The sequence below is a fragment of the Chiloscyllium plagiosum genome, unplaced genomic scaffold (genome assembly GCF_037043375.1).
Source record: "Chiloscyllium plagiosum isolate Xiang-an unplaced genomic scaffold, Cpla_swu_hap1 HiC_scaffold_8, whole genome shotgun sequence".
Lineage (NCBI taxonomy): Eukaryota > Metazoa > Chordata > Chondrichthyes > Orectolobiformes > Hemiscylliidae > Chiloscyllium > Chiloscyllium plagiosum.
In genome coordinates, this window is record NW_028270146.1 from 71,080,654 (window position 1) to 71,105,847 (window position 25,194).

At 40.6% G+C, this 25,194-nt stretch overlaps 1 protein-coding gene across 11 annotated transcripts in view; it reads right to left on the bottom strand.

The window, feature by feature from the left end:
- Window positions 1–25,194, bottom strand: part of npas3 (neuronal PAS domain protein 3) — a 1,348,016-nt gene that overhangs the window by 1,009,442 nt on the left and 313,380 nt on the right. For 10 of the 11 annotated variants that reach the window (XM_087989951.1, XM_043697885.2, XM_087989958.1 and 7 more), the window contains one exon: window positions 265–509. In XM_087989951.1, the coding sequence (XP_087846077.1) occupies window positions 265–509 (245 nt within the window). Of the gene's footprint in view, window positions 1–264; window positions 510–9,589; window positions 9,651–25,194 lie in introns of those variants that run through there. The other variant, XM_087989952.1, reaches the window with a different exon arrangement.

Sequence of the window (25,194 nt, forward strand, 5' to 3'; positions counted from 1 at the left end):
ACCATGAAGGCTGATGCACAAATAGTATACTGGAAAATTCCACCAATATATACAAATGTAAACGTTGAGAGTAACTATTTGGAATTTTATAGTTGATGTCAAAAAGCTTTCGACAAAGGTTGAGATATTAGGAAAAACTGATGATTGCAAAAGAACTAAACATAAAGCAAACATACTTCTGTAACGAGAGACCACCATATTTACAGTTGTAGTACAGTAGTAGGAAGTCAGTTCTACTGTTCTAATCTGAAATAATTTTCTTACCTTTCACAGATGTGTTAGGTGGGGGACCCTCCATTCTCAAATTCCAGGGGGGGTCACCTAGATTTGCAAAGTCCCTCATTTTCAAGTAACTAATGGTGAGGCGAATTATTGATGCTTTATCTAATTGGCTTGTGATGGCTGCAGGGAGAGGCAATAATTTTGCCAACTCATAGAACTCAAAGTTTTCTTTTCCACGGCGTGATCGAGCAGCATCTCGAGATTTCTCCTTTCGCAAGGCTTGTAAACTACAAGAAAAAAAATAGTTCAGTGCAGCAATAGTAAAATTAAAATTTGAATAGTTTTATAATTGTTAAAAAGTGTACATTTAGGCCAAATGCAAATTAAACAGTTTGTTCAGTATTGTTCCCATTGATCACTAAACCTTTTCATAACTAAGAGATATTCTATGAATATAGTTTACATTTTGAAATTGTTCGAGGAAACAAAATTATTTTCAGATAAAGTAAGATGCAAAACGAGGTGTCAAGGCTAAGGTACATTGCTGCTTCAATAAAATATGAGACATTAGGATATAGATTTGCTTTCATAATTCCAGTAGCAGCAATTTGCTAATCCCAATCCTATTACGATGCACTCAGTTGAAAGTTTGGTCTTTGCCACAGGAAAATTGAAGAACAAGAGAAATTCAAATAGTTCTGCTTTACAATATTTTCAGTTACCTTTAGAAAAATGCATGACATGGGGAATTCAAAGAAATTTAAAGCAAATTGAAAAGAGAATGGTTTCACTTTGAAAGAAACACTTGAACTGACATATAGCATTCAATATCGGTGTAGCAAAATAATTTATACATTGTGATAAACTTTTCTATTCGGATCCCTTTTTCGTGCTAAGCAAGCCAGTGACCGACGACTGATTATAATTTTGGGACAGCTAGTTCCAAGAGTTGCCAGGTAGCAACATCTAATTTTGCCAAGCAAAAGGGAAGGAGCTCATGACAAGGTTTACAATTGGTCACTCAAATCAGTCAAGAGTTCAAAGGCTGGGAGTAAAGATGAGCAAGACTCCATTCCAGGAGTATTATAGCTAGCTGCACTTCACAATTAACCTTTCCAGCCTTCATGAAAATAAATGTCTTTAACAGCTTGTTAAGAGTTTGTGCAGAAGAATTGCAGGGGTATGTAGTGTCGTATTATTGCAACACAATTATGTTCATTATAGACCTGTAAAGATTTAATTTCAGAATTTTCTTTCTGTGTTGCTGGGAGAAGAATCAAAGATAAAGAATATTAATGTTGTTTTGAAAAATGCTATCATTGTAAGATAACTAGATAAAAAATAAAATAGACTAGGTGCTGAAGAAAGCATTTAGCATGCTTGCTGTCATTGTTCAAACCTTTGAGAATAGGAATTGGAACGTCATGATGAGGTTGTACAGGATGTTGGTGAGGCCTATTCTGGAGTACTGTGTGCAATTATAGTTGTCCTGCTAAAGGAAAGACACTATTAAATTGGAAAGGATGCAGAAAAGATTTAGCAGAATGTTGCCCAAAAAGAGGGCTTGAGTTATTAAAATAGACTGAGACTTGGAATGTAGAAGGTTGAGGGGTGACCTTATCAAAGTTTATAAGATCATGAGGGACATAGATAAGGTGAATAGCAATGGTCTTCTCCTTAGAATGGGGGAGTTCAAAACAAGGGAGCATATTTTTAAGGTGAGAGGAGAAAGATTTAAAAAGGACATGAGGAGCAACTTTTGTGAAATGAACTGCCAGAGAAAGTGATGGATGCAAGTACAGTTACAACATATAAAAGATAGTTTGATAAGTGAATGAATAGGATAGGTTTGGAGGGATATGGGCCAAACACAGGCAGTGTGTCTAGTTTAATTTGGGAACATGGTCGGTGTAAACTAGTTGGAATGAAAGGTCTATTTCCATGCCGTATGACTCCATTACTCTAATTCTGTCTGGCAGTCTCAACAGAAAATCAAGCAGTAGGATGGCTCTGTGCTATTGGAATTCAGGAATAGGTACTAGGAATTGGTAGACAACTAAGGGTTAAGAATCAGGTTTGAAAAGCCATTCTAAGAGTTTCAAAAATTGTCAGATAACTGTTGAAGGAAGCTGTGAGACGCTTGGAAAAATCCTCAGAGCATTAATACAGTTGTAAAACTGAAAGTGGCATTTAAAAACTTTTACAAAATATTTGGTGGATGGAGTTAAGCAAAATCAGAGCTCAAGGAACAGCAGTGTTAGCTTAGTGAAGATAGTTATTGGTGAAAAGCCAGAGTTATGCTTGTGAATGCATACTGGAATGCAGTTTTAGAGGCCAAGTGAACATAGACTCAAGAAAGGAGGGTGGACAGTAAGAACCAAAGCATTTATTGACGTAGTCCACGATGTAGCTTCTTTTGAGAGGGAGATTCAAATTCAGAATGCAGAAGTGAAATATTGTGATCCCTTGTGATGTTAAAAGAGATTTGATGGCTCACTGTGGTATTAAGATCTGATGGGGTAGGGTAACTAATGAGAAGAAATCAATGGGCTCTGTCTTGATCACATTTGTTATTTGATGTATGCTATGAGTGTTCAATCACAGTCTATCACCCATACTTACCATCTTAATTCTGCATGCTATGAAGTATTTGTCCAAATATCATCGATTGTATCACTGTTTAAACATTGTGCAGGATAATTTTTTGTAGTTCAGAACTGTTGGTGCTTTGTTCTCTTATTGTCCATTGGATATCACACTTTGCTTTAAAAATAAAAGTTACTAGTCCCTGGCCAGACTGTAACATAACGATTGTGGTTTGATCTGAGATCATTGTGTAATTTGGGAGCTTGTCTGGGATTTGAAATCCCTAGTCAAATATGAGTGCTAGAACTTGATAAGGTTAACATTTATAAGATTTTCACAGTGAATTTTACTATACATATTGAAAATGAAGTAGCTTTTTCAGCTGCTACAACTTTTCTGGAAAGAGGTTTTTATTCCTGAGTGATTTGCAAGTTTAACCATGGCTAGGCTAACAGCATTAGAAGAAATTTGGAATTGGAAATAAAAGCAACAGCTAAGAAATCAAAATTAGTTGAGGTTATAACATAACATGTAGATTTGAAAGAAGAGAGTTTGTGGTCTAAAGAAACTGGCCCAGTCAAATAATAGGATAGAGAATAAAAATAATGTTAGAAAATCAGTTTGTATTCACTTGCATTCAACAAATGATTTAAATATAAATTACTTAAAGTTTAACAGTAAACCAGTATGGTTAATAGGAATTCTTAAGGAGTCTTTAGAAATAATAGCACCAATGAAGGAAATAGGTCTTAAAATTGTGATAATGGTGTACTACCAGGAAATAGCATTATAACAACATTTATAAAGAAATTATTTATAATTTAACAACAGCTCACAGTCAGGCGAACTTTCTTCTTGGATACACAATTTTTCACTAGAAACAAGTGTCATTGAGCTAGTAATCCAGTATCTCAGATGTTCAGGGAACATCGGTTCAAGTCTTACCATGCAGATGGTGAAACTTGATGTCAACAAAAAAAATTTGTAATGAAAAGCTAGCCTGATGGCAATCATGTAACCACTGTTAACTGTTACAAAATCTCATCTAGTTCTCTAATGTCCTACAGAGTAAGAACTTTTCTGTCCTAGAAAGAAATGTTGACGCTTTATTTAAATATCTTCTGGCTCTTTGTGAAAGATAAAACTAAATTTTCCGTTTTAATCACCCTTAATCAGTGATGGGCAAGAAACACTAGCCTAGCAACATTCATGTTACATGAATGAATCAAAAAACTCTTTACCTTATGCCAATAAAATGCTGCACAATTATCAGAGCAGATGAGATAGCCAAAGCTGTCAATCAAACATATTTTTCCTTTGGGATGAGGCTGATTTAGTAGACTAATGGATTTCTGGGCTCTCAGCTAAGAATGCATAATGATTCCTGGGGGTGGAGAGGTATATTCTACCATGTTGACATGGGAAGGACCATTTGAACTTACCTTTTAAATTTACTAGGAGTCCTTGAATAGCCACCCTAATTTCCTGAAGGTTTCAGAGACCTAGGATGTACTTATCTCTGTTATGGTGCTGGTCATGTCAGGAATGCAGGGTGTGGGCTCATGACCTGAACCAGTCTGCAAATTTAAAAAAATATTCCCCCGACTGAAGCACATGAGAATGGGATCAGGAATCCCAGAATTGGGAGTCAAAACTCATCCCCCACTCCCCTCAAACAACACCATTCAAACCACCACCACCACTGTCATTTTTAAAGAACTCCCAACTCATCCTGAATCAGTGAAAAACCAGTCCAGTACTTCAGAAATCTAAGGGACAATTTCATCTGTCCTTTTTCTCTGCAACTATGTTTACACTTTATAATTTAGACTTTTTATTTGATTTGCAAAAGTTGGGAAATTAAAGGAGAAAATTAAGCTTCTTTTTTCTTTCACAAAGAGACACTGAAACTATTTAAATGAAGTCTCAAATCTTTACTGTATAACGTATTTAAATGAATAAAGCTGAAATAATCATCCTTTTTACTGAATATATTAAAAGCTTAAATAGACATTATTATACAGTATGTTATAAATAAATGCATCAATCATGTACATGTTACTACCTAGTCATAACTTTTAATCTTTTCCAAATAGGAAACATTTGAAGTAAAATGCTTCGGAAATTTCAGGACTCTTTTACTTCTTTTCACGAGAAATATCAGTAAAGAAATCTATCGCAGTAGTCATGCATTATGTAGAACGTACTTTTTTGCTCAGATGTAAATTTGCTCTAGATCACTGACAATGATGCAAACAATAGGTAGAATATTATTGTTGATTAGCCACACAAATATAGATTACAATGTGCTGTATTTGTTATGATCCATGTAGAGGACAATAACTTTTTAAAATCATGGGACATGAGTGTTGCCAGATAGGTCAGCATTTATTGCGCATCCCTGGCCCCAGTGAAGAGTCAACCACTATGGGTCTGGAGTTGCATATCAGCCAGACCAGGTAAAGATGGCAGTTTCCTTCCCTAAAGGACATTAGTGAATGAGATGTTTCTTTTCCTGACAATCAGCAATGGTTTCATAGTCATTGTTTGATTAAAATTTCTAGATTTTTATTGAATTCAACTTACACTATCTGGCATAGCAAGATTCAAACCCAGGTCTCCAGAACATTTCTGGATCTCTGGATTGATACCCATTGCCTCCCCAGTTTGAATTTCCTGTATTAAACTGAAAGGATCAAAAGGAATTTAAGAAATTTCTGTAAAAACAAACAAAAGACATCATTGTCTAAACACCATCCAATAAGCAACTTGAATTCTAAATGGCACAATAAATCCCCTACATAACATTTAAAATGACTGAAAACTCCTCTCCATGATTATATCGTATTCTGACCTTGAAGTGGATTCTTCATTCTCCAAGAATCAGTCCAAAACAAATTTCAGCTCCCAATGGCTTGCTTTCCTTTTCAACTAGATAAATTTTAACTTCTAATCACCAAACTCACATTCAAGTTAATGGTTACCTGACGATTACTCTCGAGGCAAATCTTCCAGACTCATGAGAATCTTCAGAAACTTCAATCAGAGCACAAGCTCACATCCGCATTCAGTGAATTAAAAAACAGAGACTGATTGGCTCAATCGCACTCACTCTCTTTCTCAGATGTTTCCGAAGGCTGACCAATCAATGAAGTTTGGGATGTTTCAATAAACCTATAACCTGATTCGACAATAGCTTGTTCTGGATACTTACCCTCTCGGTGCCCATCTCCACAGTAACTTAAATTCACAAAGGTCTAGCATCTAGATAGAAATAAGTTGCTATCCTGTAGGCCCCAACTTCATTCTCCCTCCATTCTATTCACTGTATGGATGAGCCATGAGGGTGGGTGGGTGTCATGAGAACCACAGTGCAGGTGTAGTCTTAAGAAGGTTGAAGGCCAGAGAGTTAAACAGCTTCTAAAAAACAACAGGAATAAAATTTCAAAGAACAGAGCGCAGGCCTTTCGAACAGCCCAGCTCCAAACGCACTGACCCCTATAACTACCAATTATCTGCTTCCAGATTTGGCGGGCTGGATTCTGTCCAACTCATACCTCCTGTAGTAAAAAGATGGGACTAAAAGGAATCTTGAAGCCAAGATGGGTGAGCCAAGTCAGATTATTTCTCAGTTTGAAACTTAGTAGCAGAAATTGAGGCCTAACTGTCTCCCAACATTAGCACACTCATTATTTAGAGATCTGAACATCTTGCACCTTCTTCCCAGTAAATCAATCTCGACCTTATTGTTGCTATAGCAAACAGACTACCCAAGCATGTCATGAAGCTGAATTCAGAATAGATCATACAACTCCCTTCACTATTCCATTTTATCTTAAATTAAACTGCTAATCTCAAACACACCAAACTAAGAAGCTTGATATTTGTAAGAGGACAGAAGTGTCTGCTGCTGGAGGCACTGAGCCTGGAGAAGAGAGAACTTAATTAGGCAGGATGAACCACTATTTAAAAAAGGTGATAAGTACAAGCCAGGGAACTATGGACCAATGAGCCTGACGTTTGTGGTGGCAAGTTATTGGTGGGATTCCTGAGGGACAGGATTTACATGTATTTGGAAAGGCAAGGACTGATTAGGAATAGTCAATATGGTTTTGTGCATGGGAAATCATGTCTCACGAACTTGATTGAGTTTTTTGAAGTAACAAAGAGGATTGATGAGGGCTAAGCGGAGGATGTGATCTTCATGGACTTCAGTATAACATTCGACAAGGTTCCCCATGGGAAACTAGTTAGCAAGGTTAGCTCTCATGGAATACAGGGAGAACTAGCCATTTAGCTACAGAAGGTACAAGACAGAGGGTGGTGGTGGAGAATTGTTTTTCAAACTGGAGGCCTGTTACTAATGGAGCGTCACAAGGATCACTGCTTGTCATTTACACAAATGATTTGGATGTGAACAAAGGAGGTACAGTTTGCAGATGACACCAGAATTGAAAGTATAGTGGACAGTGAAAAAGGTTACCTCAGGATCTTCATCAGATGGGCCAATGGGCTGAGGAGTGGCAGATGAAGTTTAAATTAGATAAATGCGAGGTGTTGCATGGTGGGAAAGCAAATCAGAGCAGGACTTATATACTTAATGGTAAAGTCCTGGGGAGTGTTGCTGAACAAACAAACCTTGGAGTGCAGGTTCATAGCTTCTTTAAAGTGGAGTCGCAGGTAGATAGGATAGTGAAGAAGGCATTTGGTATGCTTACTTTTATTGGTCAGAGTATTGAGTACAGGAGTTGGGAGGTCATGTTGCAGCTGTACAGGCTGTTGGTTAGGCTACTTTTGGAATATTGCGTGAAAATCTGGTCTGCTTCCTATCAGAATGATATTGTGAAACTTGAAAGGGTTCAGAGAATATTTACAAGGATGTTACCAGGGTTGGAGGATTTGAGCTATAGGGAGAGGTTGATCAGGCTGGGGCTGTTCTCCCTGGAGCTGAGGGGTGACCTTATAGAGGTTTATAAAATCATGAGGGGCATGGAGAGGATAAATAGAAAAATTTTTTTCCCTGGGGTGGGCCAGTCCAGAACTAGAGGACATAGAGTCATAGAGATGTACAGCACAGAAACAGACCCTTCGGTCTAACTTGTCCATGCTGACCAGATATCCTAACCCAATCTAGTCCAGCACCCGGCCCATATCCCTCCAAACACTTCCTATTCATATACTCATTCATATGACTTTTAAATGTTTAATTGTACCAGCCTCAACCACTTCCTCTAGCAGCTCATTCCACACACGCACCACCCTTAGGTCTCTTTTATATCTTTCCCCTCTCACCCTAAACTTCTGCCCTCTTACCTTTCCTGGAATTAACCCATCTATGTGACTATATCTGAAACTTTTTTCCCTTCCTGTAACTGCCTTCCATCACACCCCCTTGCTCTTGTAAATTCCTCACTGCCCCAAACTGTCGCTCCAACTGATTCATTTGATCTGACAGGATTTGCAACCAATGGCAGTAACACGTAAACTCTCCCTAAACTCCCATATCTGACAAGAAGATTATATCACTCTACTAAGGGCCATTTCTGCTCCTTCCAATCTGCAGACCCAGAAAATAGCACCATTTTATTCCTCTACAAAACACTGCTCCTGGCTAACTTAATACTTATGGCTTATATTTTTAAGTTTAATCAAGAGATATATCTTAATAAAACATATAATCAAGAAAGAACCCACTCTACTCACTCCTGTAGACTTAGAGCAAGGCCATACTTAAAACTATTTACTTATCTGTTTCTGTGCTGTGACCTCTCTCAAACAGGTTCCTCCAAGATCAGTTGTGAATTTCACTCTTTATTAATTTTTCCAGATACACTCTGATCTCCAGCAATACATGAATTCAACAGCAAAGGCAGTAACTGCGCAGGTTCACTGCTGTGTCAGTTCACAGTGAAGGGTGAGAGAGGAAAGATATAAAAAATCCTAAGGGGCAACTTTTTCACACAGAAGGTGGTGTGTGTATGGAATGAGCTGCCAGAAGAAGTGGTGGAGGCTGGCTCAAATGCAACATTTAAAAGGCACCTGGATGGGTATATGAATGGGAAGAGTTTGGAGGGGTATGGGTTGGGTGCTGGCAAATGGGATTAGATTAGGTTGGGATATCTGGTTGGTCTAGACGAGTTGGACTAAAGAGTTTGTTGAAAAATGTGGTGCTGGAAAAACACAGCAGGCCAGGCAGCATCCGAGGAGCAGGAGAATGAAGAAGGGCTTATGCCTGAAACGTCGATTCTCCTGCTCCTCGGATGCTGCCTGGCCTGCTGTGTTTTTCCAGCACCACATTTTTCAACTCTGGTCTCCAACATCTGCAATCCTCACTTTCTCCTAAAGAGTTTGTTTCCATGCTGTACATCTCTCTGACTCAATGACTCTATGGTAGTGGTGAACCAGAAACTTGCCATCTTTCTGTTTGCATCCAAATTAAATTGTGGCCCAAACTGCACCTTCCCACCACTTTGCTAATTGAGGACCTTAGTCAATTCGTGACCAACTAAAGACCTACTCCTGCCTGGGTTGCAATTATTTCAGTACCACACAGGACAGGAAAGAATCAAACTATCTGACTGGGTAACCAGTGCAATCAAATTGTCAGATGCAGCGGAAGGGGTCCCTCAACTTGCATTTATTGGTTCAAGATCAAGGACTGGATATAGGAAATGGTGGAGATAGAGATACCCCTTCCTCACTTCTTTTCAACCCCCTGTAGCATCACCCTCTCCATGACTCCATGACTTCCTTAAAACAAAGACTCTTCATAAAGTTGTACCTAACAACCATTATGACCTCCTCCGCAGCACTGCAAGGGTCTGGAGCTGTGGCTTCTGTTTTACTAGTGGCTTTTGATGTCTGAGGTTTTCTCATCTTGAGTCTTAGACTGATCACCGGCAACCAACTGGCTGGCGGATTGACAGAAGATTTGCTAACTTCCACAGGCTTCCCTCCTCCAACCTTTCTGGGTTTTAGACTTAGCCTAAAAACAGAAAGATAACACCCATGATAACCATTAAATAACAGGACAGCCTTCATTTTAGATGTCTACCAATCTGTTTGTGTTCTGTCTACTACAAAACATGAATTAATATATGGTAAGCAGAAAAAGAACTATGTTACATTAAAATTATTTACATCGTAAAGGATAAATAGCTGCATTGGTTTTCAGATAAAGCAATTTTAGATAGTCAAAGTTCTGAAATCACTTGGTTCAACTCAATACCACAAATTACTGTCCTTTTTAGTAATTTTAAAATCAATATAATTTCCTTACATTTTTTCAGAATTGATAAGATGTATCTTTTATCAATGTTTCCAATCATACATTAAATGGAATCATAAAGATACTACTAATATTAGCATAGGAAACAAAATCCTTAAATAATTGGAATAGACATCAGTGCCTTAAAGTACACTTTGAGTATAGAAAACAGCAGCTGGGAGTTTTCCAGGTCTTAAACTGCTCGCAATGGAAAACAGTCACTAAATCAAGATTTTGATGGAGACAGCCCTTAATTAGCTTGAAGACAGGTTTCTTGCCATATTAAAGATGGTGGGTAGGATTTCATATCTCAAGGGCCAATTAGGTATTTTCCAGCTGTAAAGAAAACAGCCAGTTGTGTTAGAGGGAAGTCTCTAGAAGAGAACTTCAACATGGAGTTGGACAAATATGTAAGTAAGAAACAGATTCAGCAGCCAGGTCATCAATACAGAGGAGAATCCAGCGATTGAGTAGGCTTTAACTGCTAATGCAATTAACTAGTTGTGGATGGGGTGCGGAGTGTCCATAGGCATCAATGGTCTGCCTCCCGGCTGCTGAATTTCTGCCCACATTGTTCCGAGAAATGAGATTCCCATTGGAAAATTCCAATTGATCTCTTTTCAGTGCCCTTTTCAGGAGCAAGAGTCAATACCTTAAGGGCCTTTCAGGAATTTGCATGATGGAGAGAGAATGAGTTATCAGAGTAACTATTATTTCATAGGACAGCTTTGCAAATAGCTCAGACTGTAATTGTCAGGTTCCCAATCAAGCCACTCTCATAGCACCTGGAACTGTAGAAATCTCAATGTATATATCAAACAGTGAAATTAGGTTCACGGTCAACAGTACTGGAGAACTTCCAGCTGATCTTTTCATTAATCTTTGTTCACGATGCAAATTTGATGCTGAAGTAGTCCATCAAAGCTAATGGCTACCTTGATCAGATCATTTCTCACTGTATATCATGCAAACTCATGAAAAGCTTGACTTTAGTTTTGAAAAGTGCCTCGTCTCCTGAGGAAAGTCATCTCCAAAGTTTGAACAACAGATGAACCTAGCTATTTTGCGCTACTACAATGCAATGGCAACAGAATATTCACCATATTATTTAAACAAGATTTGACAGTTAACTGTCAATCATCATTACTTGATGCATTTTCCATGGCAATGCCTTTACCAATCAGACACTGCTTGCCAACCAATCAGCAATCTTCTCTATCAATCTCAATAAGTGATAGTTTTCCCCCTTGAGTTAGTGCTCTTGCAAATTGACCTGAAGTCGAGACAAAAAGTTTTGACAAAATGTTTTTTTATCAGTTATAGTTAAGTTCTATAGTTCTAAATATTATGACTTTTGATTCACATTCAAGTATCAAGCTCTTGTTGCAGATTGTTCCAAAATGCATGAGCAAAATGCACTAACAACTTTGATGTATAAACAAGGCTTCGGGAATCTGAAGCACAAGGGGATTAGAAGTCTTAGTTCGAGATTCTCTTAAGGTTAAGATGCAGATTCAGTTGGCATTCAGGAGGCAAATGCAGTATTCGCATTCATTTCAAGAGGGCAAGAACACAAGAGAAGTATAACTGAGGCTGTATAACGATTCAGTCAGATTGCATTTGGAATATTGTGAGCAGTTTTAAGCCCCGTATATATAAGGAATAATGATCTGGCCTTGGAGGGATGCAAAAGAAATTCATAAGTATGACCTGGGGTGAAGGGCTTGTCATTAGGAAGAACTGTTGAAGACTCTGGATCTGTACTCAATGGAGTTTAGAAGATGAAAGGAGATCCGATTGAAACTTATAGAATATAGAATGAGAGGCCTGGATCAAGTGGACATGAAGATATATCCACTAGTTGGAGACACTAGGACCTGAGGGCACAGATTGAGAGTGAAGGGAATATCCTTTAGAACTACAGTGAGGATGAATTTCGTTTGCTAGAGAGTTGTGAATCCATGGGACTCACTGCCACAGAAGGCTATGGAGGCCAAGTCATCAAGTGTATTTAAGACAGAGATAGATATGTTCTTGACCAGGCCAGGGGCTTAAAGGTAACGGGGAGAAAGCAGGAGAATGAGATCAAGAAATATCATCCATGATCAAATAGTGGTGCAGATTTAATGGGTTGAATAGCCTAATTCTGCTCCTATATCTTGTGGTTTTATGTTTATCCTTTATAATGTACGTTGGGTGGCACACTATGGCACAAGGGCAAACTGTAATTTCTTTCATGTACTCAAATTAGATTTGGTTGAAATTAAATGAGTTTTGACCTTTATTGTTCATTGGGGTTAAACAATTTGACAATATAAACAGTTGCTATTTTGATGGTATTCATCTTCAAGAGAACGTCTAGCCACTACAAACAAAAAAAGTATCTTTTTTTTGTAATAAGTTAAAACACTGTAAGGGAAAAACAACATCTGGATCTTATATGCAAAATTTAAATATACCAGTACAGCCAATCATTCGTCAATTGAACTTAAGAGAACAAAACAAAATTAACAGCTAAAGTGGCTGAAAATCCTGTAAACTATCACTTCAGGATGGCATAAGTACTTTCATCAATGGAAAAATACCTCGACAGAACATACATCATTTTTGATTCGCACTCGCTCTCTTGAAGCAATCAACAACATAATCACAAAAAAGCCTAAATACCAAGGCAAGTCAATTACTTTTGTGGCTCTGTCCATGTTGCAGCAAAATAGTTAATTTTCTGGGACCTACCATTCCATTTTTCAATAATTCTATTTTAAGAGTATTAATCCAACAAACATGTTTCTGAAGACAATGCTGTCACTTTATAACATCACGATTAAATCAGTAGACAGGAGTCTCGACCAAGCTTGAAAATATTGCTCTCTTTTACTTCATTCTTTGTTCTGTCCAAACCTCGCCTGGCTCATCTCATCATTAACACAAAAAACTGGCAGTCATAATCCAATTCCACTAAAAACGTATTTTCTTTCCCACTTCCCAAACACAATGAAATAGTAAAATGGTTCCCTTTTTTCAAGCACTGGTTCCCTCCCTATCAAACAAGTCACAATCACAATCTTCTCTTCTGAAAACATCCAGGCTGTTCTTGCAAACTGTTACCTCATCTCCAAGGTCTTGAACATAGTTACTTCCCAAATGCCTGCTCACCTGTCTCCCAATACTGTGTTTAAATCACTCTAAGCAGGTTTCTGCCTTTGGTTCAGCAATCAGCCAAAACCAAATTCATAAATGATTTCTTATGCAAGTGTCCCACAACACACACTCTCTTTGTCCTCTCTGTAGATTTCAGCTTGATTAAACACACCACCCTCCCAAATTGGATTTTTAATGTTTTTTTTAAATCAACCTGCTCAGAGATGTTATTACACACCTCTGTGGCATGTGGGACTTGACCCACAATACACTGATCAGAAATTTAGATAGTATTAATCAAATTGTTCAGAGTTTTTATTACACATTTCTGGAGCTTGCCGGACTTAAACCTTGGCTTCCTGTTCAGGAACATTGCTACTGTGCCAAAATAGACTTTAGACAGAATTTTATTTTAAAGAAAGATTGCTTTATTCTGCATGGTCAATCCCAGAAATATTTATGATCCTGTTCGCTCTTTCTGTCACTTCAACTGGGGCTATAACCAAGAATTTCACAAGCACTGACCTTGAGTTAATTAACATTTCACTGCTTACCAGTACAAGATGCTGCCAGGTTTTCTGATAATTTTCTAGCAATGCTACTATATGAAGTAAGTTATAGATAGTTTCTAATCAACTTGTTCAGAGATGTAACTACACAACTCTGGGAGTAGGTGGGACATGAATCCAGACCTCCAGATTCAAAGACAAAAATAGAAATTGCTCGAAAAGCACTGCAAGTCTGGCAGCATCTCCTGTTTCAGAGGTAACTACTGTGCTACAAAACCGCTTGGGCAGAATTTGAATTGTAAAGGTTAATTGGATTCAAGGGCAGTGGGTTAAATATCCCGAAATTGGATGTCACTTAAGTATTACTTTAAATTACGCCATTGCTTAAAGAATGCATCATTTCAATTAGATAGAGTCAAAGAGTCATAGAGTCATACAGGATAGAAACAGACCCTTTGGTCCAAATAGTCAACACTAACCATGTTCCCAAACTAAACTAGTCCCGTTTTTAGGAATAGAATCAGTCTGAACATTGGGCCACAGACAGCCTCACATAAGGTACTTCACGCCTTCAATGCATTATCTGAGCCGACATGACACCTATTGCTAAAGTTCACTTGAGAATGTAACTTTAAAAAAACATTCTGGAATTTACATATGAATGAACTGAAACCAACATGGTCATTCTAAAATATGAGAGACTTAACAAAAAATCCTGGTCTTTTTCAATATATGATTTCAGTTACATCACACTATAAACCTTTGCTATAAATTCTGTGTCTTATGATATTATACTCTACAACCACCTAATGGAGCAGCTCTCCAAACACGAGTGCTTCCAAATAAACCTGTTGGACTATAACCTGTGTTTTGTGATATTTAACTTTGTACACCCTAGTCCAACGTTAGCACCTCCAAATCATAAACTAGTCCCACCAGCCCATATCCCTTTAAACCTTTCCTATTCATGAACGTATCCAAATGTCTTTTGAACGTTGTAATTGTACCTGCAACCACCGCTTTCTCTGGCAATTAACTCCACACACAAATCATTCTCTGTGTAAAAAAATGTTGCACCTCATGTCCTTTTTAAAATCTTTCTCCTCTCATCTTAAAAAATGCGCCCTAGTTTTGAAATACCCCCACCTGAGAGAAAAGTCTCTTGCCATTTTCATCTTATCTATGTCCCTCATGATTTTATAAACCTCATTAAGGTCATCCCTCAACCCCTCTGCTCCAGTGAAAAAAGTCCCAGCCTTTCCAGTCTATTTCTATATCTCAAATTCTCCATTGGAGGCAACAGTCTGATAAATCTTTTCTAAATCATCTTCAGTTTAATAATGTTCTTCCTCTAACAGAGTGGCCAGAAATGCATACAGTACTCCAGAACAGGCTTCACCAATGTCCTGTACAGCCTCAACACGACATTCCAACTCCTATACTCAAAGATCCGAGGGACGAAAGCAAACAAGCTAAACATCTTCTTAAGGACCCCGTTTATCTGTGACACAAATTTCAAAGAATTATGTACCTGAATCCCTTGGTGTCTCTGTTCCACACCACTACCCAGGGCCTTACCATTAATTGTTAAGTCCTGTCCTTTTTTTGTATTACCAAAATGCAATACCTCACATTAATGCAAATTAAACTCCATCTGCCACTCCTCAGCCCATTGACCCAAATCAGCCACTCTTCAGTCCAATGACACAAAACTTAAGGATATTTTTCCTTGTGTGCAGCTAAATGGAGTCAGTTTACTGGAGATTATTGAGATTTTGTCTCTAAGGGCAAAGTATTCCCTTCTTCCACAAGCAAAACAAATAAACACATTAATAATTTGAAAGAAACTGGAGTAGTTCAATTGTTCGTGGTGTATGATGATAAAATTTTTATTCTAGGAGATTTGAAGAAAGAAAATTGTAGCGATTGGAACCAGATTAACCTCATTGAATATTAGGTCATCGATTGGGGTTATTAACCTGGGATAATCAAGAAAGCCCTGGCTGACCAATATAACTAGGAGATTTAGAATCTAATCAGTTTAGGGGACTGATTCTCTTAAAAAAAAGAAACAATATATATAACCAGGGGATTTAGAATCTCCTCAGTTTAGGGGACTGACTCTGTGCTGGCTGGTCCATGGTCAGTGTATTCCTGCTGACACAAGTGGTCTCTGTGCTTTTAGGAGAAGAGTTCCTTTTTCTTTCCCCTTGTTCAGGGAAGATATTTGTTCCTTTGATTTATTTTATTGTGTTTGTGTTTTTTTGTTAAGAATTATATATATATATATATATATATAATATAAAACCAGGAGATTTAGAATCTCCTCAGTTTAGGAGATTGATTCTGTGCTGGCTGGGCCACAGTCAGTGTGTTACTGCTGCTGTTCGTTTTTGCTTTTTCTGGGGGGATATCTGATTCCTGAACTGGCTGAATTATATGGTCAGTTTGCTAACAGGCATTCCGTTTTTTTTATTTCCCCAATACTACCGCTTATTTTTCCCCATCACCCATGTTAAGTGTGTGCAGGTGTCAGACACAGTGAAGAACAAATGTGCAAATCTTTATTTATATTCCACGACCAGAAAGAAAGCAAACACCAGAGTGGCCAGTAACAAGCAGTGCCCTTCTCATCAAAAGGCATTGCTACATGATCAAAAAGTGAAGGGGAGGGCAGGGATTAAATCAAAATAGAGTTGGAAGAAGAAATAAAACACTCCACTCGCTGCAGTGCCCACCTCACCTGAAAACTTTGAGGGTGTTGGTAGACACCTCATGTTCCTTCTCCAGCAACACCCGGACACGGACAGGGAAGAGGGGCAAGCAATCAGTCATAACGACCCCTTCCACAGCCCGCTGCTTGGACCTGTTTATGGCCAGTTTGGCCAGGCCCAGGAGCAGACCTCCAAGGAGGTCCTCTGACTTACCCTCCTTCCTCCGCACCGGGTGCCCAAAGATCAGGAGCGTGAGACTGAAGTGCAACCAAAAGCAGAGGAGAAGATTTTCCGGAAAACTAAAAATGGAGTGCAAACACCCACATCCCATATACATGGTCCATGGACTCCACAGCACCATAGAACAAGCAGTTGGGCTGGGAGTCCGTGAACCACCACAATCTGCAATTGCAGAAGACTGCTGCGTGTAGCACCCTCCACCCCAGATCCCTGAGCGAAAGGGGAAGGACTCCTGCGTAGAGAGCCCTCCACTGGGGATCACCACTGCATGGCGGCAAATGGGCATGCCTTTTCATTGAGGACTGACTTTTAAACTTTCTGATTTAAACAGTCAATGTGTTACAGGTGTAACTCAGTTCTCATTAGGGAACTATTGTTCACTGGTTGGTTACAGCCTGTGTGTTACTCTTTTCTCCTTTATTTTAAGAAAATGACTATGCTGATTTTGTGGCAGGGCTTAGCCCTTGCACTCTGGCTTTTTTGAAATGTGTCTTCACTTTTTTGGCATTTGGACTGAGCCCTTGTGAGAAATTATATCTTTCCAGATGAGCTGGCTTTATATGGGTAGGAGAAAGTGAGGACTGCAGATGCTGGAGATCAGAGCTGAAAATGTGTTGCTGGAAAAGCGTAATAGGTCAGGCAGCATCCAAGGAGCAGGAGAATCGACGTTTTGGGCATGAGCCCTTCTTTATATGGGTAGGCCTGGCCCTTTGTGGGTGACTAGGTCTCTGTAAAGACTGAACACGTGTGTGTGCTGGGAGGTGAGCAATTGCTGCATCGTGGAGTGGACCAAACTCCTGTAAGCTAACTGCACCTTTACAATGTACAGTATTCCTGTGAGTGGGCCTGGTCCTTTGGATGGACCAGATCTCTGAAGACTGAACACCTGCGTGTGCGGTATGGACTCTGCCTTCGGGAGTGGATTCTGCCTTTGGGACTGGATCAAACCCCTGTGAGTTAACTGCAGCTTCATAATGTACTGTGTTCCTGAGAGTGGGCCTGGTTCTCTCTGGAAAGGCCAGGCCTGTGTGGACACTGAACACCTGCGTGTGTGCTCGGAGGTGAGCATTTGTTACACTGTGGAGTTTGGGTTTGGACTCTGTCTTAGTACTGGAAACTGGTTGTATGATATTGTCCTGAAAGCTGGGCAGTTTGCTACAAACAAAGATCTATTTGAGGTTTGGTGGTTGTTTAAAGGCAAGAAGTGGCGGTGTGGGGAAGGTCTTGGTGAGGTGCTAATCCACATTGATAATGTGTTCCAGGCTGTGAAGAACATGGCGCAGTTTTTCGGCTCCTGGGAAGTACTGGACAACTAAGGGTACTCTGTTGGTTATAGCTCATGTCTGTCTCCTGAGGAGGTTATTTCGATTTCTCACTGTGGCACATCGGAACTGGTGGTCGATGAGTTGAGTATCGTACCCTGTTCTTATGAGGGCATCCTTGAGTACTTCCAGGTGCCCATCATGTTCCTCCTCATCTGAACAGATCCTGTGTCTGCGTAGGGCTTGTCCATAGAGGGTGGCTGTTTTAATATGTTTTGGGTGGAAGCTGGAGAAGTGTAGCACTATGAGCTTATGTGTGGGTTTGCAGTAGAGCAAGGTGCTGAGGTGTCCATCCTTGATAGAGATGCATGTGTCCAAGGATGAGACAGATAGTAGAGAGCAAAAGAGAAAATGCTGGAAAATCTCAGCAGGTCTGGCAGCATCTGTAAGGAGAGAAAAGAGCTGATGTTTTGAGTCTAACTGACCCTTTGTCAAAGTCCTTTGACAAAGGGTCAGTCAGACTCGAAACGTCAGCACTTTTCTCTCCTTACAGATGCTGCCAGACCTGCTGAGATTTTCCAGCATTTTCTCTTTTGGTTTCAGATTCCAGCATCCGCAGTAATTTGCTTTTATCCAGATAGTAGAGAGGTCTGTCTGTTAAGTTTGATGGTGGGATGAAACTCGTTGACATCACTGTGTAGTTTTTCAGTGACTCCTCGACTTGGGTCCAGAGGAAGAAAATGTCATCGATGTACCTGGTGTATAGTGTTGGTTGGAAGTCCTGCGTAGAGACGATGTCTTGTTCGAACTTGTGCATGAAAATGTTGGCATATTGGGGTGAAATTTGGTCCCCATGGCTGTTCCATGTGTCTGGATGAAGAACTGGTTGTCAAAGGTGAAAATGTTGAGGTTGAGGATAAAGCGGATGAGTTGCAAGACAGTGATCGCAGATTGGCAGTTGTTGTTGTTGAGTACTGAGGCTATCGCCACGATGCTGTCATCATGGGGGATGCTGGTGTAGCGTACTGAAATGTCCACTGTGACGAGAAATATTCCCAGTTCTATTGGTCTGTGGATGCTGAGTTTCTGTAAGAAATCTGTTGTGTCGGAACAAAAGCTGGGGGTCCCCTGTACAATAGGTTTCAAGCTGTCTTCGACATAGCCTGAGCGGTTCTCACACGGGGTCCCAGTGCCTGATATGATGAGACGTTGTGATGCATTGGCCTTGTGTATCTTCGGAAGGCAGTAGAAATCGCCTATGCAGGATGAGGGCGCATAGAGAATTCTGAAGGATTGGATCTAAAGTCCTGATCGATGTTTTTAGTTCACAGATGTGCTCTTTGGTTGGATCAGTCGGTAGTTGCCTGGAGTGTTCCTGATTGTTCAGTTGTTGGTACACTTCCTTGCAGTAATCTGTTCTATTCTGAATGACAATCGCTTCTCCTTTATCTGCTGGTTTGATGACAATGTTGTGATTGGTTTTGAGAGCATGGATGGCTTTGCGTTCTGATCAGGTGCTGTTTTGCTCTGCCTTGTGGGTGTGGCTGATGATTCTGACATATTATATATTTCCTGACAGTTTGAGCAAACTCGTGTGCGCGCGCACACACACACACACACGTTTGTGGGGTGAATTTGTACTCAAAGAATTACATTTTATTTTGCTCAAAAATTACATGAATCCATGTAAGATTCTGTAAACTTGCTTTTTTTTAGATTTGAATCAGTCTGAACATTGTGGTACAGACAGTCTCACAGAGGGCACCTCACACCTTAAATGCATCATCTGGGCCGACATAACACCAATTGTTAAAGTTCACTTCAGAATGTAACTTTAAAAAAGTTTTGCGATTTACATATGAAAGAACTGAAATCAACATGTTCATTCTAAAAGATGACAGACTTAACAAGCAATTCAGGTCTTTTTCAATATATAATTTCAGTTACATCACACTGTAAACTTTTGCTATAGATTCTGTGTCTTACAATCTTATACTCTACAACATGATGAAGGAGCAGCACTCCGAAAGCTAGTGCTTCCAAATAAACCTGTTGGACTATAACCTGGTGTTGTGTGATTTTTAACTTTGTCTGTGTTTGTTACTGTTATCTTTCTGATATCTGAAAGTGGGATTTGAGGTTTGTCCTCCTCTCCCTGAAAACTAGTTGAACGATGGGGTTTGGGGTTTGGCTTTGCTGCCCTTTCCCCTGTATTTAGTGGTGAACTACTGCTTTCTGTTTATTGCTAACTGTTTGATGTACTGTTGAATAAAATTTAGAAAAAAACAGAAGATTTAGAATCTCCTCAGTTTAGGGGACTGACTCTGTGCTGGTTGGGCTATAGTCAGTGTGTACTGGTAACATAGGACAATCAGGAAAGCCCCAGCTGACCAATATAACCAGGAGATTTAGAATCTCCATAGTTTAGAGGACTGACAAAAAAAAAACCAGGAGATCAATAACCAGCTCATGGGAAAGTGGCATGGCGTAGTCCGGTCAGAATACGGGCAACTGGTAACTGGGCAGGTCGATGTCCAGTCTGAAGGAAAGCAGGCCTGGGGAAGGTTGTTCAGTCCGCAGGGTGGCCAGAGACCGGAAGGCTGATGACTGTCCTGTAGGAAGGCTCGCCAAAGACAGTCTAATCAATATGTGGTGCGGATGGGTGTCAGGTTGCTTTTTATAAATATATTGGATCTGTGTTCTATGCACTGTGTCTCATTTGATTGCAATGTCTTGTCTGTGTTTGTTACTGTTATCTTTGTAATGAATGGAAGTGGGAATTGCGGTTTGTCCTCATCCCCCTGAAAACTAGTTGAATGGTGGGGTTTGGAGTTTGGCTTTGCTGCCTTTGCTGCCACTGGACATAGTGGTTGTTTTGTGAACTGCTGCTTTCTGTTTATTGTTAACTCTCTTTTGTACTGTTGAATTGAATTGAATTGAATTTAATCAAATTGAATTTATTGTCATATGTACCAAGGCACAGTGAAAAGCTTTGTCCTGCAAGCAATACAGGCAGATCACATAGTTAAATAGCATACATGAGTAAATAATAGGTAAACAGCGGCAAAACAAAACACAGGTACAGACGAATGCTAAACGTTTGTGAGTCCATTCAGTATTCTAACAACAGTCAGGTAGAAACTGTTTCGAAAGCGGCTGCTGCTTGTGTTCAGGCTTCTGTACCTTCTCCCCAATGGTAGAGGTTGTAGAAAAGCATTGCCAGGGTGAGATGGATCTTTGAGAATGCTTGCGGCCTTTCTGTTTAACAAAATAAAAAAAATAACCAGGATCAACAACCAGCTCGGAGGAAAGCTGCCCAGGGTAGTCCGGACAGTACGCGGGGTGACTGGGAGCTGGGTGGTCGATGACCAGCCTGGAGGAAAGCAGGCCTGGAAAGGGTCAGTCAGTAGGCAGGACAGCCAGAGAGTGGAAGGCTGAAGGCTGTCCTGCAGGAAGGCTAACCAAGGATGGTCTGATCAGTATGTGGTGTGGACTGGTTTTTTTTTAAGCTATATTAGGTCTGTGTTCTATGCACTATTTCTCATTTGATTGCACTGTCTTGTCTGTGTTTGTTATTGATATCTTTGCAATGACTGAAATTGGGATTTGAGTCATCTCCCTGAAAACTGGTTGAATTGTGAGGCTTGGCTTTGCTGCCATTTCCTCTGTATATAGTGTTTTTTTTGTGAACTGCTTTCTGTTTACTGATAACTATATTTTGTACTGTTCAATAAAATAAAAAATATATATAACCAGAAATTTAGAATCTCCTCAATTTAGGGGGCTGACTCTATGCTGGCTGGGCCACAGACAGTGTGTTACTGCTGCTGTTGGTTTTTGCTTTTTTTTCGGGACAACTGATTCCTAAACTGGCTGGTTTACAGCCAGTTTTGTTAACTGGTGTTCCTTTTCTACTGAGCACTGATTTCTAAACTGTCTGATTTACACAATCAATGTGTTTCCAGTGTAATTCAGCCTTCATTTGAGAACTGTTGTTTCATTGACTGGGTACATCCTGTGTGTTACTCGTTTACTTTGAGAAAAGGACTATGTTGCTTTTGTGGCAGGGCTTAACCTTGCACTCTGGTTTTCTTTTGAATGTGTCTTCACTTTTTTGGTATTTGGACTGAGCCCCTGTGAGAAAATACATTATTCCAGATGAGCTGCTCCAATGGGTAGGCCTGGCCCTTTGTGGCTGAATAGGCTTCTGTAAAGACTGAACACCTGTGTCTGTGCTGGGAGGTGAGCAATTGCTGCATCTTGGAATGGACTCTGCCCTCGGTTGTGGACTTTGTTTTTGGCAATCTCTGCAGATTGGAGTGGACTCTAATTCTGACAATGCACTTTGTATGCTGGAGTGGACTCTGTTCCTGGGAGTGGATTCTACATTTTGAAGAGAACTGTTTATAGTAATGGACTCTGTACTACAAGGGACTCTGTTTGTTCATAATTGACTCTGTCTTGTTTCTTGTTGGGTTTATCACCTGCACTGTCTCATATCCCTGGGGTCTGGCAGGCCTTACTGTAATCTGGAAGGCTCATAGGTCATCCTGAAAGCTGTCACCCTGAGAGCCGGAAGGTGGGTAGGCCGTCCTGTGAACCTGAAGATGGGTAGTCTGTCCCAAAAGCCAGATGGTGGGTAGTCCACCCCAATGGCGGTTGCCCAGAGAGCCGGCAGATGGGTGGGCCATTCTAAACGTTGTCGTCCCGAGAAGGGGCGAAAAGGACGGGCTGTCTAGAGGTGGTTGGAAGGTGTGTCAGTGGCCGAAAGCCAGAAGATGCGTACGGGCAGGCTGAGATCTGGAAGGCTTGTGGGCTGCCCTGTGCACCATCGTACCAGGGAGGGGTCAGGCTGTCCTAGAGGTGGCTAGAAGGTGTGTCAGGGTAGTCCACAGGCCGGATGGTGCATCGGGCTGGACGAGAGCTAGAAGGTACATAGGGGCAGATCAAGTGCCAGAAGATGGATAGGCCATCCTCAGCACTGTCACCCCAAGCAGGTACAGGGGCGGGCCTGTCCCAGAGGTGGTTGGAAGGTGCGAAGGGCAGTTAGGGAAGCTGAAAGGTGGGTAGGCTGTCCTGATTGCTGTCATCCTGGGGGAGTTGGGGAAACAGGACAGGCTATCCTAAGGGTGGCTGGAAGGTGTGTCAAGGTGGACAGAGAGCCAGAACGAGCATGGGTTGGACCAAGAGCCGGAAGAGGCTTGGGGGTGGGCTGCCTTAGAGTGGCCGAAGATGGGAGGGAGGGTGGGTTGCTGGGGGGAGGGTCTGTACTCTATGTACTGTTTCTTGTCTAATTGGACTGTCTTGTATGTATTTGTTACTGCTACTTTCGTGATGACAAAGTGAGATTTGAGGCTTGACCTCATTTCCCTGAAAACTGATTGAACGATAGGGTTTGGGGTTTGGCTTTGCCACTCATCTGTCTTGCAAATTGCTGTTTCTCTGTACACAGCGGTTAATGTTAACTGTTTGTGGACTGTACTGTTTAATAAAATAAAAAATATAACCAGAATATAAAACAAAAAACTATATAACCAGAAGAAAGGGGTCAGTCAGTATGTGGGGTGGCTGCGTGCTAGAAGGCTGACAGCTTGCCTGCCTGCTTGCCAGAAAGCAGGTTAAAGGCGGTTTGGTTAGTACACAGGGTGACCAGGAGCTGGGAGGCCGATGACCGGGCCAGAAGAAACCGGGCTGGGGAGGGTCAGTCTGTACGCAGGGCGGCTGGAGACTGGAAGGCTGACAACCTGCTCGTAGGAAAGTGGTCCGGGGTGGTCCAGTCAGTATGTGGGGTGACTGTGAGCTGGGTAGTTGATGACCAGCCCTGAGGAAAGTGGGTCTGGGGAGGGTCAGTTAGTACACAGGGTGGTTGAACACCAGAAGGCTGACGACTGTCCTGCAGGGAGGATAGGCAAGGACAGTCTGAACAGTACATAATGTGGACCGTTATCAGGTGTGCAGGGTAACCAGGGAGAGGAGAGTGTCAGGAGGAGTTGAGTTGTGTAATCAGTGATTTTTATTGTGGAATGTTGTTTTTGGCTCTATTATGTTTTGTAGACTACTTTCTTTTGTGCCTGGGTAAGGCAATGTGTAATGTGTTTGCAATTGTATATTGTGGGCTTCAGCCTACTGTAAACTTTGCCCTTGGGGGCTGAAGTAAATTCTTTTCTGGATTTCTGTCATTGTGGTACCTTTAAGAGAATAGTGACTTGTGTGAAAATTCTGAATGTGCTTTATGTCGTGCTGTTTTGTGAAATTTTGGGCACCTTATGGCTGTGTCCCTAATCCTCTTGTGCAATGTTGTTGTATTGTATTTTGTGTACCTATGAATAAAAAAAAAGATTAGCACTATTGCTGTTTGGCAGTAGTGTGGGAATGGGATTATTTTAAAAAAGACCAGAATCTCCTCAGTTGAGAATTGACTCCGAACTGGTTGGCCACAGTCAGTGTACTATGCACTGAGTTGGTGATAGTAAAAAAATATAACCAGGAGTTGGAAGGGGCATGGGATGGACTGACAGCATGGAGGGTTGCTGTGTTCTGCTTTTCATTTGATTGTACTGTCTTGTCTGTATTTGTTACTGTTTCCTTTTTGATGACTTGAGGTGGGATTTGAGGTTTGCCCTCATTTCCCTGTTAACTGATTGCATGATGGAGTTTGGCCGTGCTACCCGTTCCCCTGTAAATAGCTTTTTTTTGTGAACTGCTGCTTCTTGTTTATTGTCAACTGTTTGTAATTTGTATGGTTTCAAAAATAAAATAAAAATCTGGAGACTATTTGGTAGTGTGAGAGCTTACCAAAAAAACATAACCAGGAGGTGAGATTCCTCTCAGTTCAGGTGATTGAATCCAAGCTGGCTGGGTATAGCCAGTGTATTATTGTGGTTTATGTTTTGAGACTCAATTCCTGAACTGATTGATCTATACAACTAGTTTGTTACTGTAATTCCTTTTTTTGAGGACTGATTTCTGAGCTGACTGACCCCCACAGTCAGCGTGTTACTGTTGTATTTCAGTTCTCACTAGAGAACTGTTGTTTCACTGGCTGGTTGCAATGTGTTACTTTTTTGTCCTTACTCAAAAGTAAGAAAAATGGTGATTTTGTGGCAGGGCTTAGCCCTTGCAGTCTGCTTTTTCAGTGTCCACACTTTTCTTTGAGTATGTGTTTTCACTTTCTGGAGTTTGGACTGAACCCCTGAGTCAACTGCACCTGTACAAATGAACTGTCTCTGAGTGGGTCTGGGCCTCTGTGGGTG